Source organism: Ochlerotatus camptorhynchus, unplaced genomic scaffold (genome assembly GCF_037179485.1).
Source record: "Ochlerotatus camptorhynchus isolate MF236.1 unplaced genomic scaffold, CSIRO-AGI_Acam_v1.1 ptg000635l, whole genome shotgun sequence".
NCBI lineage: Eukaryota > Metazoa > Arthropoda > Insecta > Diptera > Culicidae > Ochlerotatus > Ochlerotatus camptorhynchus.
In genome coordinates, this window is record NW_027041114.1 from 143,551 (window position 1) to 160,000 (window position 16,450).

At 43.3% G+C, this 16,450-nt stretch overlaps 1 protein-coding gene across 1 annotated transcript; it reads right to left on the reverse strand.

Moving 5' to 3' along the window:
• Positions 1-2,278: 2,278 nt before the first annotated feature.
• On the reverse strand, positions 2,279-3,637 carry LOC135714281 (uncharacterized). Its single transcript, XM_065237616.1, has one exon. It carries the CDS (start codon positions 3,635-3,637, stop codon positions 2,279-2,281), a length of 1,359 nt encoding a protein of 452 aa, XP_065093688.1.
• Positions 3,638-16,450: the final 12,813 nt, after the last annotated feature.

A 16,450-nucleotide genomic window follows, 5' to 3' on the forward strand; every position in this document is an offset into this window, starting at 1 on the left:
TAGTTTGGCTGAATTTATGATTGTTTTGCATTCTTTTGTATTTCTATTTCTTTTTCATGGTTTTAATTCCATATTGTCTATCTTTGTATCGAAATAAATATTGTAACGTTTAAAAAATTGATGATCCTCAATCTAGAGCCAATTAGCATTGGGCGATCTTGAGGCAAGAATCGATCTTAGTGAATATAATCGATTCACCGATTTAATCAATAATTTGGAATCGATCTTTTTAAAATGATCTTTTTGAATCGATTCATTTTCCAAAATGGCACAAAAATGTTCAAAGTGATTTTATGTTACTTCATACGCGAAGTTTGCGATTTTTCAGAGTTGGTTGGAAATGTTATCGAACATGAAGCTTTAGTGTGATAATTTATTAGCTAGAGAATGGTCTTATAAGAAGGTAGGTAGATAGTTCCGTTAGAGTACGGCAGTATGAAAATTTAATAGAAGTTGAAAATGAGCGAAGGGCCATTAATACGAAAGTACAAAGTCAAACGCACACCTTTTGCCTAACCCGTACTATGTACTCGGAGATTTGAAGTATACCTTCAAATCTACAGGCAAAAAATGTGGGCCCGCCTTTGCTCATTACTGTCTGCGGCTGTGGAATTGTTCTAGCGACGTTTCATCACTACCTAAAGCCCCACGTTGTCGAAATCATTTCCAGTCAAATCTCCGCGTTTGACTGTGTACTGTCAAATTAATAGCCCTTCGCTCATTTTCAACTTCTATTCAATTTCCATACTACCGTACTCTAACGGGACTATCTACCTTCGCTCTTCTAAGACCATTCTCAAGCTAATAAATTATCACACTAAAGCTTCATGTTAGATAGCATTCTTTTCCATTTCGCCATGAATATCCCACAGGCCATCGGTTGGTTTTGGTGAGCGAATAGATGTGTGCGATCATCGTATACTCTTTCGGTACCATAGATCTAATCAGACACAATTTTAACTGCCCGACCGTGAGCTGAAGACTCCAGGTACAGGTCAATATTAAATTGCAATCTAAAGGATCGATCCAGTCGATTTTTAGCGTGTTTGAGATCGATTCAAGAAATCGATTAATCGAACCAAAAGAATCGATCTTTTGTGTTTCGATCCAAGATCACCCATTGCTAGTTCCAATCATCGACGGACATCGATTGCCATCCATTAACGGCAATCGTATGTGCAGGAAGGCAGCTTTTGCACACCTGCGTAGGAGTTCGCACCATTCAAACACACATGGGCCGGGGTCAACGTAACATGGGCCGAAGGAAGACGTAACCAGAAATTTTTAACCCTCAGAAAAATCCCACCGACCTCGGCCTGGACTGAACCTAGACCCATTGAAGTGAGAAAGCTGTCACGCGTACTACTACACCACCGGCGCCAGCCATTTGATTTTATCTATATTTCATATGAACTGCTCATGTTTGAAAGAATGAGTCAACTGCAAGCACTGCTCATGTTTAGGATTCAACTCCGTGAGGGCTCATTGGATTTTGAGCAATATGAGTTGTATTGAACATTGGATTTAATCTATCAAAGAGCTGCTCATGTTTGAAAGAAGGAGTCAAATCCAAGAGAGGGAAACATATTTTAACGGTTAAGATCGATTGCTAAAGATACACAAATAGTTTTCCCTTTAATGATTTAGAGTTTCAATCCTTTTTTCCTTTTGACCTTTGGTCTCTTCGACCATTTTTCCCTTTGATATGAGAGACAAGAGACAAAACTCTTAGACCTCTTTTTCTTTAGACCTTTTGTCCCTTCGACCTTTTGTTCCTTCGACCTTTTGTTCCTTCGGCCTTTTGTTCTTTCGACCTGTTCGCAACGTTAGGGATTCTTGAAGCAAAGTCCTTTTATGGTTCAAGACAGGCTCAAGCTGTAAATTTTATTGATTAATTAACCAGCTTGAATAGTTCAACAAATTCGTACTTACAATTTAGTGCCCAAACAATTCTAGGTGCGAACAATATACGGATCTTTAAGATCTAGTTTTAATCTGTAGGTTTAGTCTGTAAATTCAATAGTTTTAAGGTATTTCATAGGAACAAATTAGTAAATAATCTTACGAAATTCGGCTAAGGGTAATTCTTTCTCTCCTCACTCGAGTATTTCACTTCACATACAATATCAACAAATTTCAATCAGACAATAGACAATAGACCTATGTATACTCCCTACATCTGACGTTCGTTCGTTGTACCGGTTGGGTCATCCTTTTAGCTCACTTGTCCGAGGGGCTTGCACACAACATCCTCCCCCTCATGTCGCCTCAGCTTCCGCTAGGCGTCATCTCCCGGTTCCACATCCAGTAGTGCAAGCTTGACGACAGGCCTTCGTAGTATGCCACCCGAAGTCATCACCTCAGCTTGTCGCACTGTCCCATCCTTACCAGGATACGTACGCACCACCCGACCTCTCAACCACCTATTCCTGACCTTCTCATCCGCTATGACTACCAACTCACCCTCTTTAATCGGCCTGACATTTTGGAACCACTTAGTCCTCCTGGTTATCGTCGGCAGGTACTCGGTGATCCACCTTCGCCAGATGTTGTCCAGCGTGTACTGCATCATATTCCAACTGCTTCTTAGCGACTCTCCTTCACTAACCGGGGCCTTAATCGGTTGCTGAACCCCAGTTGAGCTTAATATCAGGAAATGATTTGGAGTTATCGCTTCCTGGTCTGAAGTCTCCAGAGCAACGAAAGTCAACGGCCGCGAGTTTATCATCTTCTCAGCTTCAGCGAAGAGTGTTGCCAGCGATTCGTCATCCAGCTTACGCTCCGAAGGAATCGCTCCAAGAGCCGATTTAATGGACCGGACCATCCGTTCCCAGCAACCTCCCATATGTGGCGCTGAGGGTGGGTTGAACCTCCACTGCGTATAAGTGTCCGTGAACGTGCTACTCAACTCCGCATTGATCTCCTTCGTTTCCTTTTCCAACTCCCGGCTGACTCCAACAAAATTTGTACCGTTATCGGAGTAAATCTCTTGCGGCGCTCCACGTCGAGCGATGAATCTACGCAATGCCTTTTTGCATGAATCGGTTGTCAGGCTACTTGCTACCTCGATGTGTATGGCTCTTATTGTCAAGCACGTGAATACCACTCCCCAACGTTTAGCCACGCTCCGTCCAACCTTGACTAAGTACGGCCCGAAATAATGGACTCCGACGAAAGTGAAAGCGCGGACATGTGTCGTCAATCTCACGGTTGGTAGTGGTCCCATCTTCGGCGTCACTGGAACCGACTTGTACACTCGACACCACGTACATCGAGTCTTCGTCATTCGTACGCATGTTCTCAACTTGCCTACGTAGAACCTTTGGCGAACTTCGTTTACCACCGTCTCATCATTAGCATGGCGAAATTCTCGGTGATACCAATCCAGCAGGAGCTCCGTCACGCGATGTTCTCGTGGTAGTATGATTGGGTATCTTGCGTTGAGCGACAAATACTCCGCCGCACCGATCCGACTGTCTACACGAAGGACTCCGTTCTCATCCATCATCGGCGGCAACTTTGCAATCTTACTCGAACACTCCAATCGCTTTTCTTCGTTTCCCGGATCCATGTTACGCTTCATCGTTGTCACTTCATCCGGATATGCATCCGATTGTACCAGCTTCCACAAAGTCATTTCCGCTTTCTGTAACTCATCTCTGTTTAGCTCTACAGCTGTTTCTCGAGTAGTTCCCTTGGAAGCTCGACGAAGATTGTCGATGAATCGATGAACATACGCAACGCTCCGCTTCAAACGCTCGAACTTGGAGAAGCGTTTAAATTCGACTGTTGGCTTGACGATGAAATGCGGACAGACGAATGCTGGTCGAAGTTCTTCGTTTGTATCTTCCACGTTTTCTTCTAACCATTCACCGTCTCGGTCGTACAGGAATGCAGGTCAACGATACCAGCGGCTTTCGATTTCGGTTGATGGCCCTTTGCCTCACTTTGTTGCTTTGTCAGCAACGTTGGTTTTCGTTCCGATCCAGTTCCATTCATCCACCGCAGACAAACTCAGGATTTCGTTGACTCTAAAGGCGACAAATTGGCGGTAGCGACGTGAGTCCGACTTAATCCAAGCGACTACCGTTGTAGAATCACTCCAGAAAAAGGTGCGTGCTATCTTCACGGAATGATGATCTACGATGGTTTGCCTCAGACGAGCTCCTATTAAGGCCGCCATAAGCTCTAGTCGTGGCATCAAAAGTGTTTGCAGGGGCGCTACTTTGGTCTTCGATGAGACAAGGGTGCATCGAACCTCTCCCCTGTCGACGATTCGGAAGTATGCGACCGCAGCGAAGGCCTGTTTGCTCGCATCGACGAAAATGTGTAGCTGGAGCGAATCGTAGCTGGCAGGATCGTATCCCGGAAAAGAGCAACGGCTGATCTTCACCTTGGTCATCTCTCTTAGTACCTTCAACCATTGATTCCAGCGACAGAATATCTCCGATGGAATCTTTTCGTCTCAGCCAAGGTTTTCCCTCCACGTATCTTGAACAAGCACTTTCCCATGGATGACGAAAGCAGCAACCAATCCAAGGGGATCGTAGAGACTCATCACCACACTCAGCAACTCACGTTTACTCGGAACAACTTCACCGTCTATTAGTTGTCGAAGCTCTTCACGTAAGCACAAATCGAAGCAGAATACGTCATCTTCTGGTGACCAAATCATTCCCAGCAACCGCTCGAACTTGCAATCCTTACCCGCTGCAAATCTCTTAACTGCAGCTGGATTGTCTTCTCCGATTCGCTCGAGAACTTCCGCTCGGTTTGACGTCCAGTTTATGATGAAGAAATCAGCTTTCCCATGTACCGTCGTAACTTCTGTGGCTAGTTGAACCGCTTCCTCGATGGTGTATACACTGTCAAGGTAGTCGTCGACGTAATGTTTCTTTTTAATCGCCGACGCCGCTCTCGGATACATTCCCTCGTATTCTGTGGCATTGAGATTCTTTACGAACTGTGACTGAACTGGTGAGCAAGTCGCCCCGAATATGGCCACGTCAGTAACCATAACCTTGATGGGAAGATTTGGAGAATCTCTCCACAGGAACAGCAGAGCACTGCGGTCAGCGGAACTGATGAGAATCTGGAGGAACATCTCCATGATATCAGCCGATATTGCTACTTCGCGCTCGCGGAACTGAAACAGAACAGCCATCAACGAAGTCAGAAGATTAGGGCCTTTCAATAGCTGGTCATTCAGTGAAATGACGTCGACCTTTGCCGCCGCATCCCAGATGACACGAACCTTGCCGGGTTTGTTGGGATTAATCACAATACCGAGAGGCAAATACCATGTACGCCGCAGATCGAAGTTCCTCAAATCTTCCGTGGTCGCTTCATGCACATATCCCTTGAACTGAAATTCAGAAATCTGCTTGCGAACCGTTGCGTACAATTCTGGATCCTTTTGCAGCCGGGTCTCCAGACATTTCAAACGCTTTTCCGCCATGGGCCAACTGTCAGGCAACTCGATATAGTCGTGTTTCCACAACAACCCCGTTTCAAATTTCCCACTCTCAGTCCTCGTTGTAGTCTCGTCCAAAATCTTTCGTGCTCGCTCCTTCGACACCTTAGATGTTTGGTACCACTGCAATCCCGAGGCTTTCCAGCGTGAAGAACTCTCGGACACATTCGTGTAGATCAGCGGTGGCAGCATGAGCGCAAATATGCATCTGCCGATGTTGCAGTTGATCTCCCCCTCGTATGCTTCCGTATACAGCCCAGCCAATACGCGTCTTCGATGCTATCGGTTCTTATGCACGACCTTCTCGCAGCTTCAGTGTAGCAAGCAGATGCGAATTGTTGAGCCCAATCAGTATTCCAGGAGCAGCTGACTTGAAACTCTGCACAGGCAATTTCCTGAGGTGTTTGAACTGGTTTGCCACCTCGTCGAAGTTCAGGGATTGTTCTGGTAGTCCTAGACCATCCACTGTGAAGGCTCCTTCGAGTTTGAAACACTTGTTGCTGCCCTGTGCAGAAATCTCCATCTGTACTACTCTTGCGTCCGATATCCTCTTTTTCATGCCGCTAGTCCAGTGGATGCAAAGCTGCTCCGTTGGTCCGTCCAGACCTAGAGAATCAGCCAGGGTGCGTTCCACCAAAGTCACTGAGGACCCGTCGTCAAGAAAGGCGAAGGTGTTGACTTCACCATATTTCCCGTAAAGCGTGACAGGAAGTACTCGGAATAGTGTGAGTGGCGCTGACGTCTGGTGGATTGTTACCGTAGCATTCGTCATCTGTTCGGTTGCCCTTGAATCCGCCGATGGCTCGTAGTGCAGCAGGCGATGATGTAACTTCTGGCAACCGTTGACTCCGCAGGCGTCCCCTTTACACGGCCAACGAAGATGTGGCTTCAAACATCGTCGACAAAGTTTGTGCTCCTTCACAATGCTCCAACGATTGTCGAGAGTAAGCCCCTTGAACTTAGAGCACTCATCAGCCTGATGATCTCCCGCATTGCACGCTGGACATTTCTTGAGTTCCTCCGTTTTCTTGCCGCTCGCGCTCAAAAACCGCTCCTTTCCCGCATTCCTATTACCATTGGTCACCTATGTCGATCCATCTCGCTCCGTAGTGGTGTGCGCATTCACGTAGGCCTTTTCCTTTGCTCTGGTACGGTCATCCTTCGGATGCTTCTGCTGAATACAAGATAGCGTTACGCTGCTGGTTGCAGATGTCACACGGGCCATGTACTCGCTGAAGATGTTGAGGTCTACCATCGGAAACTGCTGCTGATACATCGCCCAGTTGAACTTAACGTTCGCTGGCAACTTGTCGACAAGCTCCTGTAGCAATGTGGGATTCGATAGATGCCAGTCCAGTCCAACCGCCTTCAGATGTCCGCACAAATTCTGCAGTTCATGGGCTAAACAAACGGAAAGTGAGCTGCAACATAAGCCATGTCGCATACGACGATAGTCGTGACAAATTCTCTCTGTGATACAACATGATCGGAATGATTGAATGACACAACAAAATTTTACCCATTGCTTCACGGATATCATCAACCGTATACAGCGAGTCACAGTAAAAATCGTTCATCATTTTTTGCTAAGCAAGAACATGAGCATGATTGACCGCCTCCGGTACTGCTCCGTTATTGCCAGATCGCTGTGTAATTGCACAGCGATCCGACAGATAGTTCTTGAGACTAGCTACACCCAACCGAACAATGTTAGATTATATTACAAGTTAGCATGAATATTATGCAGAGCTTGCAATGTTTCGCGACATTAACAGATTGTAGTCGCCAGAAGGATTTTAAAATAAATTTGTAATTTTTATGATTATGCATTGCGTCTAGAAAATCTTGTACGTTGTAGTCCATTGCAGGAACTGCCATGTTGTATGAAACATATGCAAAGGATGTAATAAATCCAACCTTACATTTGATGTTAGCGATTTTTTTGCGTCTATCATCCCTAATGTGTATGTTCGGGAGCAGCGTGAATACCACCCACCCAAGGATACAACCCTGGGTAGACAAACTCTCTACTCTCTGCGACGGACACCAAGAGAAGATACACATCATCGATCGGTTTGGATAGATCGGTGGCGTCATGGATTCATGATTACGGGTAATCGGGTAGATCCTACATCTACAAAATTAGATATATAGTTGCAATCTGCATGGTATGGTAAACGGATCCAAGGGCCTTACTTGGGCGCTAATATCAAAGGTTTTTTTTTTTATAAATGTAAATACGTTGTGCGTTAAATAAAGTAGTTTTATTGTAAAGTGTCAGTGTAATGTAAAACCCGTGTTTTTTGTAACCAACGATGGCCGAAACATTCCCGAAAGACACCATGAAGGACAGGATATTGGACCCCATTTTCACCGGGCAATATATGTCAGCCAGAGGCTTTTACCCCCCTTTCGATGTTGTGGGTTGGATGGAAAAGGCCCCAACATTATGGTCCTTCGAGCCGGATCGCCTCTGGAAGGACATTGGAAGGACGGTCAAAAGGTCTGACTATAGCGCTATCGGATTTGGAATGGCGCTCAACGGCCACTATTCATCTCGGGAATAATGCACCAAAACGCCATCATATCACCGAAAAATATGAAGGTTTCGCGCCATCGCGATCCCTAACAATTGCTTAAACAAAACCATCATTCACAACTTCACATCGGGACTGGAGCTACCTGAATATCCATCGCAACAAGGTGCAATCTATGCAAACCGCACTCTTCGCAACTCACAGGAACATGTGGAAACCTCATAATAATTCGAATATGGATTCTGGCATCTGCATTATTGGATTGAACTATGGAACATCAAATCATTGGCATCATTGGATGAACGAAATCTACCTCACTTCACATGATAGCTGCATGGACGTTGAATACTGAACCAGTGAAATCTCCTGGTTTCACAGGTAAATAAATAAAGTGCAATGTATGTGTCCCGCCGAAGCGGATCAATATTTCGTTCTAACACTCATCTTTTGACGTCTGGTCACATGCACTTACACTGGAGCTTGTCAACACTGGACACCAAGTTTTGGAATGGTCATCACTTTAACTAAAGTTTGTGAACGGGAATCACTTATGGACTTCTGGAATCACCTCGGTTTACGAATTCTGACGGATTTTGTAAACATCCCAACTACTAACACAACGATCGCAATCATGACACGTGATGAATCCCTTCTCATCTTACACTACCAACATCGGTTTGGATCACACACGAAGAGGGAGCTTCAACAGTCATTTTGCCAGGTCAGTACACTTAATGCTATATGTCCACCGAAGCCTGGACATAGGATACTACACCCGTTAATACAAATTATCCTCTTCATGTAAACATCACCACGCGATCTATTCATCGAGGTTACCACCACCGAGTAAAGATCACGAATACTGACTGGTAGGGCATTGGAACCCAGCACTGATTTCGACGATCCTCAGCCGAAACAATAAAAGCTGGAATTAAACCGAAACACTCTTCTCTCCTACCAATCGTATCTGTGTTGGAAACGCAATTACGGGATACTAATGATCGGATGACGTAGGAACACTCTTACCAAGGTTTGGTTACGGCAAGATTCGAATAGGATACCTATCGAGAAACAAAACTGGTCACCCTATCATAATTCTCAATGTATGTCTGATCAACCTGGCTCAGACAATAGGACGCTTGATTGGTATTCTGCAACAGCTCTCTCAGATTTTCTCTGTTTACTACAGCGGACGAGATCGTCGAGCAACTACTTCAATGCGATCACGATATCACAGCACCACGACAACGGTTGTTTTGAATACGACGACGATCGACGAAGGCTCAACACATCTGTAGGATCAGCTGTTCGATGCATTTTGAATGAGGACTCACTCTATTTCGGATTACGGACTACTGTCGAATGCTTTAAGTATGAAAAGATACACGGTGTATATGGATAGTACGATTTTGATTTCCCACCGATGGGATTTATGCATACTGGAAAGGTTGGACGAATAGTTCATAAAGAGACAAACCATGGAAAATTAAATCCAGATCTCCACCAATTTTGATTTACTACCACCACCACTACCTATCGGTATTTGTATTGTTGCTAGGGCAACGATTCTACGATTCCATTCCTATTCTGGTCATTTGGCGATCACGTGGCAAAATCCAATCTACTACGTGATTTTGGATGCTGTTGTTAAGGAAAACAATAGCAAATACAACATACTCCGCACTGCGAGCAACAGGTGCTCGTAGAACCCAACTCGATTTACTTTCCAATTGTAAATAGGACATCGAATTATAATTACGAACCCGAGCGCTACTGGGGGTAGTGCTCAATTAAAAGGAGACAAATGATTGGAACATCGTTTGTCCGGTGGACGAAGACGTTTCCCACGGTTGCTCGAGGAACAAAGTAGTAATCGGCGTCTTTCAAGAACCCGTTATCATCAAGGGATGACGAACGGTATCGGAACTCTATTGCCAAATCCGATAGAGCTACAATCCAATGGGCATGGAGGAATGGAACCACATTTTAACAAAGGGTGCGGATGGGTCTTAAGGAAAGGAGGAGAAAGGGATCAGGATAAAGACCATTCTCATTAAGGATCAGGATAAAGGGAATTTCCAATCGTGGATGAGACTTCGATGGAATGACGGAATAGATCAAAGGGAAAAGGAACAGCAACAACAAATCACCACTAAGATAAATAGGATCACTGCTGAAAGGAATTGACAGTAACATCAACTGGAACTGTTCAGAAATGTAGGACATTTCAGGGTGGGTGAGTATGTTCGGGAGCAGCGTGAATACCACCCACCCAAGGATACAACCCTGGGTAGACAAACTCTCTACTCTCTGCGACGGACACCAAGAGAAGATACACATCATCGATCGGTTTGGAGAGATCGGTGGCGTCATGGATTCATGATTACGGGTAATCGGGTAGATCCTACATCTACAAAATTAGATATATAGTTGCAATCTGCATGGTATGGTAAACGGATCCAAGGGCCTTACTTGGGCGCTAATATCAAAGGTTTTTTTTTATAAATGTAAATAAGTTGTGCGTTATATAAAGTAGTTTTATTGTAAAGTGTCAGTGTAATGTAAAACCCGTGTTTTTTGTAACCAACGATGGCCGAAACATTCCCGTAAGACACCATGAAGGACTGGATATTGGACCCCATTTTCACCGGGCAACATATGTCAGCCAGAGGCTTTTACTCCCCTTTCGATGTTGTGGGTTGGATGGAAAAGGCCCCAACAGTGTAAAACTGGCGATCTCAAAGTTGATAATAGGCAGTACCAGGGTTGTGTTGAATGTGGTGACGTGATACTCGTTTATTGGAAACCTAGAAATCCACTGTACTTTCACGAGTAATCACTGGGATGTTGGATAAATGGGTTGAGGTTTGCAGCAAGGTTTGTTTTGGCAAACGGTACGCTAAATTTAAGTGATGTTTAAAAAAAAGCGGTTAACGAATCTTGAATGTGAAGGAATCTGATATTAAACTCATGAGCTCAGTAAACAGATACGGTTGCGCTTAGGCCACCAAGCCCCTAATATCACATCACACCACTTATGATCGAGTTGATGTAACAATTAAAACCCGGCGACGGTGACGACGATGGCAAGGGGGAAAAACTAAAAGCTCGAAAAACAACCCAAGTAACCAAAAATTCTGATTAATGGCTATTTGTGGCTTAAGCAGCTTGGTTGAAGGTGGTCTATAGAGTTCTAAGCAGCCTCATTTTTAAGTCGTTATAAGAACTTGAAAGTTCCGGTACCATAATTGAAGAGCATTCTAAGCAGCTTCTGGCAGAACTTTAACGGAACTTTTAGAAAATAAATTAAAAAAGGTTTTTGTCGTCTACACCAATTCTATATTTAGTTTGCACTTTTATGAAAGTTATTTCTAAAGGCAGGGTATTAATGTGTATTGATTTATCAGCATTAGTAGTAGAATTGGAACTGTTTGAAGAATTAAACCCAGTCTTTCTGCGTGAGAGCCCCAGCACGAACCGCTACGTCATCTGAGATTTATTAAAGTGAGCTGTTGTCCCGCCTACTGCTGCAGTTTTCAGTGCCAGCTGACTGACTTGAATACGAAACACAACACCTTGATGAATTTTAAATTGGTTTTTGCCCGCATGGTATTCCAACACACTTGTGGCTCAGTGGTTAGCAATCATAGATCGCATGCCGAATACACGGGTTCAAATCCAGGAAATTACGCTTCATTTTTTTATGGAATGTTGATGCACTACAAGAGTTATGATTTATACGGGCCACTGATCATTTCATATTTACGTACATTAAATTTTGTTACTAATAAAGACCTGTGTGGATTGCTTCATGTGGCTGGAGAGTTCTGTCGGAACTTTATTTGAACTTTATGGAACTTGAAGGTTTGGTCGGAAATTTATTTGAACTTTATGAAACTTGAAGGTTCGGTCGGAAATTTATTTGAACTTTATGAAACTTGGAAGTGATTTTAATCGTTGAATGCGGAAATTTTGGTTTCTTAGGAAGCGACGCGATGCATAGAATTCTATAATAAGAAGTAGAGAGGGCCTACTATAAGAGAGGAGCGGATTCAAAACAAACTGCCTTGGCAACCTATGCCTAAGAGATGTCTGCTAATGCAATATAGATACACGGTGAATGAGAACGACCCAAATTTGAGTTTAGTTCACTCATAATCGCCAAAAGTGAAGGAACTCAGCGATGAGTAAATTTACCTCATGTTTTCCCAGTCGCTAGAACTATTCCACAGCCGCAGTCAGTTTATGAGCAAAAGAAGGACGCACATTTTTTGCCTGTAGGCTTGGAGACATACTTCAAGTCTCCGCGTAAATCGTACGGGTTAGGCAAAAGATGTGCGTCTAACTTTAAAAACTGTCGCATTAATGGCCCTTCGCTCATGTTCAAACTTCTATTCAATTTTCATACTGCCGTACTGTTACGGAACTATCCACCTACCCTCTTCTAAAGACCATTCTCTTGCTAATAAATTATCACACTAAAGCTTCATGTTAGCATTTCCAACCAACTCTGAATATGAGTGAACTAAACTCAAATTTGGGTCGTTCTCATTCGCCGTGTAGGCGCTGCTCGATTGGCTCTGGCTGTGACATTTCGTTTGCCTCAAAACCAATCAGTACGCTTCTCTCTTATACTAGACCCTCTATAATGAGAAGGATCAGCTACATCCCATCAGCAATTGGAAAATCCACTAGGGTGCCTCATATTGAATAAACAAAAATTTGGATTTCCAGCCACCCTCCAGTTAATAATATTGTATTCAGTGCTCACGAGTGCGTTATGACCAGCCATCTTCGAGCACCAAGAAACGCAATGTCGAAGTTCAACCATTCAAGCCTTCAAGAAGAAAAGCTCATTATTGAGTGAATGGAATATTTGAGCGCCCAGAACCGGGTAGCAGCTTTACATGTAGTAAACGATAAAGCAGGGTGGGCGGTAAAGATGGCTACAGATTTTAATGGAAAATTGACGAAAAATTCTGAACAAGAACAATTTTTGTTACAAGTTACTGAATATCACCGTTATTTTTTTCCCTTGATTTGCATTCCGTCGATCTTGTTTTCCGTGCTGAGTACCAATGCTACCGACGCCAGGAAGGCAGCTCCCACACCTAGACCCTACCTATCGACTCATCAACTCATGAACCGGGGACCAACGGCTTTACTTCCCTTCCGAAGGAAGGCGTGATCAGAGATGTTATGCCTCCAAACATCCTGGCGGCGCTGACTGGGATTGAACCCAGGCCTGCTGGGGTGAGAGGTAATCACGCTTACCACTACACCACCGGCACCGCATTCACGGTTCATTGAATTAGTTTTGTCATTGAAATACACTTGTTGAATATAATAAATACACGTAAAATTACTCATTTATCTGCGATATAAAGTGCACACGTTATTAAGGCTTGATTTAGGGTAAATTTACACGATATTTCATGTAAATTTAAGCGCAATTTCGTATAAACCAGCAGTGTTGCCAACCACCTTGTAAACAATTTCATTGTTTATGCCAACTTAACCTTAAAACTAAACGAGGGGACGTTTTTCTGGGCACAGTGATTTATTGGGAGCTTTCTTTTCCAACCAACGCATGAACTTTTATATCCTGTAGTAAGCATAATGAGGCCTATTCTTCGCCGCTAGTGAGTTGAGGTGACTCACTGTCAGCGAGGTGATAATAATCACCTGATTTGTGGTGACTTCCCATTTGATTTGCACGGAGATTCACCTCACTTGAGGTGACTATTGTCACCTCGTAAGTTACAGCGAGTCACCTCACTAGTGACAGAGAGTCACCTCGCCTCACTCGCGGCGCAGAATAAGCTGCAATGATACGCTATGTCAGAGTCAGAGCTGGTAAATATCACGGCCATCATGTGACGATGAGAAAACAATTCCTTTCACTATCACGAGACGAAACTACCTATCATTAGCTTTCCTGTCATTTTTCAATGATCAAGCACTCATGAGAATAATTCTTATGCGGTTTTGACATCAACATTTTTAACTGATTTAGATGAATTTAAGTAAACAACCGTATGTAATCGGTAGAGTAAATATATTATTAAGATTTCCTCGCTACATGTAACGTTAATAAAATTAAACGAGCTAGTAATTACGATGATCACAACACTGTTACGTTCTGTCATGACAAAAAAATCGATGAGATTTTGAAGAAAATCTCTATCATCGTTTTCTCATCTAATGATAGTGACAGAAGTTTCTCTGTAAATATCGCGTGAGATCCAGCCCTGGTCAGGGTATTCGGGAACATTTCCAAGCTCGGCAAACGCGTCGTTTCCGGCTATGTTATACCGGGCTTTTACTGACTAGGCTATCTGCGACCTCAACGCCTAGCTCCTGATCTATAACTTAATTTGTTTGCCTTGAACTCAATGCATGACGCGACTGCTCGTGTAACTGTTTTTATACACGACTCCTGTACGTTTTAGGGTGGGTCAACTTAACAACCCAATGTTCCTCATTGGTTTTTCGACTTGTAATGAGGTCCTATTTTTTAACAAAATTGGGTTTGATCTGGATTTGCGGGAGAAGTGTTTGGACCCAACTGGGGAAATAAGATTCTTTTACAGATTTGCATAAAAAGTATAGAGAATTTATAATGTATCATTGCATGAACAGATTCTGTTATGTGGTGTGGGGAGGTTTATTTTTAAATAATTTTGTAATTTTCTGGTTGGCTAAATTTTCGATGAAAAATTGTTCCCCCAAATGCACTGTGGCTATAAAATCAGCCCGTTCATGTTTTGAGCAAGATTTACAAAGGGTTTAAGAAATACACACTTACATTTGATAGTCACGGCATTTGTTTTGCTTGTGGAATACGGGATAAAGTTATTCATTTGCTTGTCAAAAATTCAAAAATTGCACAAATTTAGATCAAACAGCTGGGAAAACTATACAAAACAACTTTGACAAATATCTAACAAAGTTCTGTGCAAAGAGTTATTAAGCTTTTGCTTTAGGCCAAGTGCTCTAAACATACTTTCAAGCGTACATTTAAGCATAGTTTTTGCAATCTAAGTGTCAGGTTTGGTCAGAGTTGAGCATTCTTGACCTTTTTGAAAAACAACTGAATCCGTTTCCCATACAAAAATTAAAGTTCTCCCGCAAATCCAGATCGAAACCAAACTTGTTAAAATGTGGCACAGTTATTAAGGAAGAGCAGTGTAGACCAGGGGGTTGTGATCCGCCGTACAAACATTAACCACCCTCGTTATTGAACACCTTTCAGGTGATATCCTCATTGCTCATCAATGGATATGTAAATGTAAATGTAATGTAAATTTACATTCAAGAAGTTTACCATTTCGGTAGTCCATGAAATGACATTGAAATGCTATGCTGATATGTCACCACTTTTGAAATTATAGAACGATGTCAAATCTTCTTTCATTTGTTGAAACAGTTCATACTAAAAGCATTGCCAAATACTTACGTCCAATTGGATGCACAAGCGCCGTGGAGATAACCATCTCCGAATAAGATTGGAATGCATCATACTGACAGGCTTTCAAACTCGAACGTCACCCCTAGTGAGCAATCTGCGACATCAGCGTGACGATTTCTTACACTTTCCAATTTGTTGAATATTAACGGCTGCCAGGAAGGGGTGGATTCGCTTTGATCGCTTACGAACCCTCTTGCTCTCACTTGTGTTGGTGAACTGGAAATATTTCTATCACCGTCGTCGTCCTTGTGGTGCAAAATGGTGCACGACAGATGAATTGCTTGTGGCACACATTTAGCGATGAATGATGGTTTATTTAGTGGTTTGCTGAATACACTCGGTTTCTGGTTCTCCCGCGCCGTCACTTGGCACGGCAGGTTTTAAAACGACCAACATGACACCGGGGAACGACTGAGACGGAGTTCGCTGGCGAGGGTGACATTTAAATTAGATTTACGCGCGCTTCGGACTAGAAATTTGTCTTCACAATGAATATTTTCAACTTTCACGCCTTGGTTGCTTGGGGTCCAAAGTAACTCGGAGTCGGGATCCGGATCGGATCGGGGCAACATAGTTGATTTTAATGTGTTAATTAAGCTGTATTGAAATTTTATAATTAAAGTCCCTGAAGGGAGTTGGTTGTCGCTCGGTGTTAGGAGATGACGTACGAAGGGACACAGATCTGTCGTTCGTTCTGAAGAGTCCATTAAAAATTGTTCGGTTTGGTTGGCAGGCGGTTGAGAAAAGGGATGAGATTTCCAAAAGATAGTATCAGTCACCGGCTCAACACCAGAAGTGTCAGCATAATCAACAAACCGATACGAGATCAAAAGCATGGAGGATGTGTTCGTGGAAGAGAATCATTGCTGAAAGATGTTATCAGCCACGTCTGACATTTGGCTTGAGGATTTAATGATGATGATGACTACATTTCTGCAAAAGGATAAAGATTGTTATTTCAGTGTACCA

Bases quoted from the DNA above. Each gene is read 5' to 3' on its own strand.
- LOC135714281 (XM_065237616.1), bottom strand. From the start codon at position 3,637: ATGACTTTGTGGAAGCTGGTACAATCGGATGCATATCCGGATGAAGTG.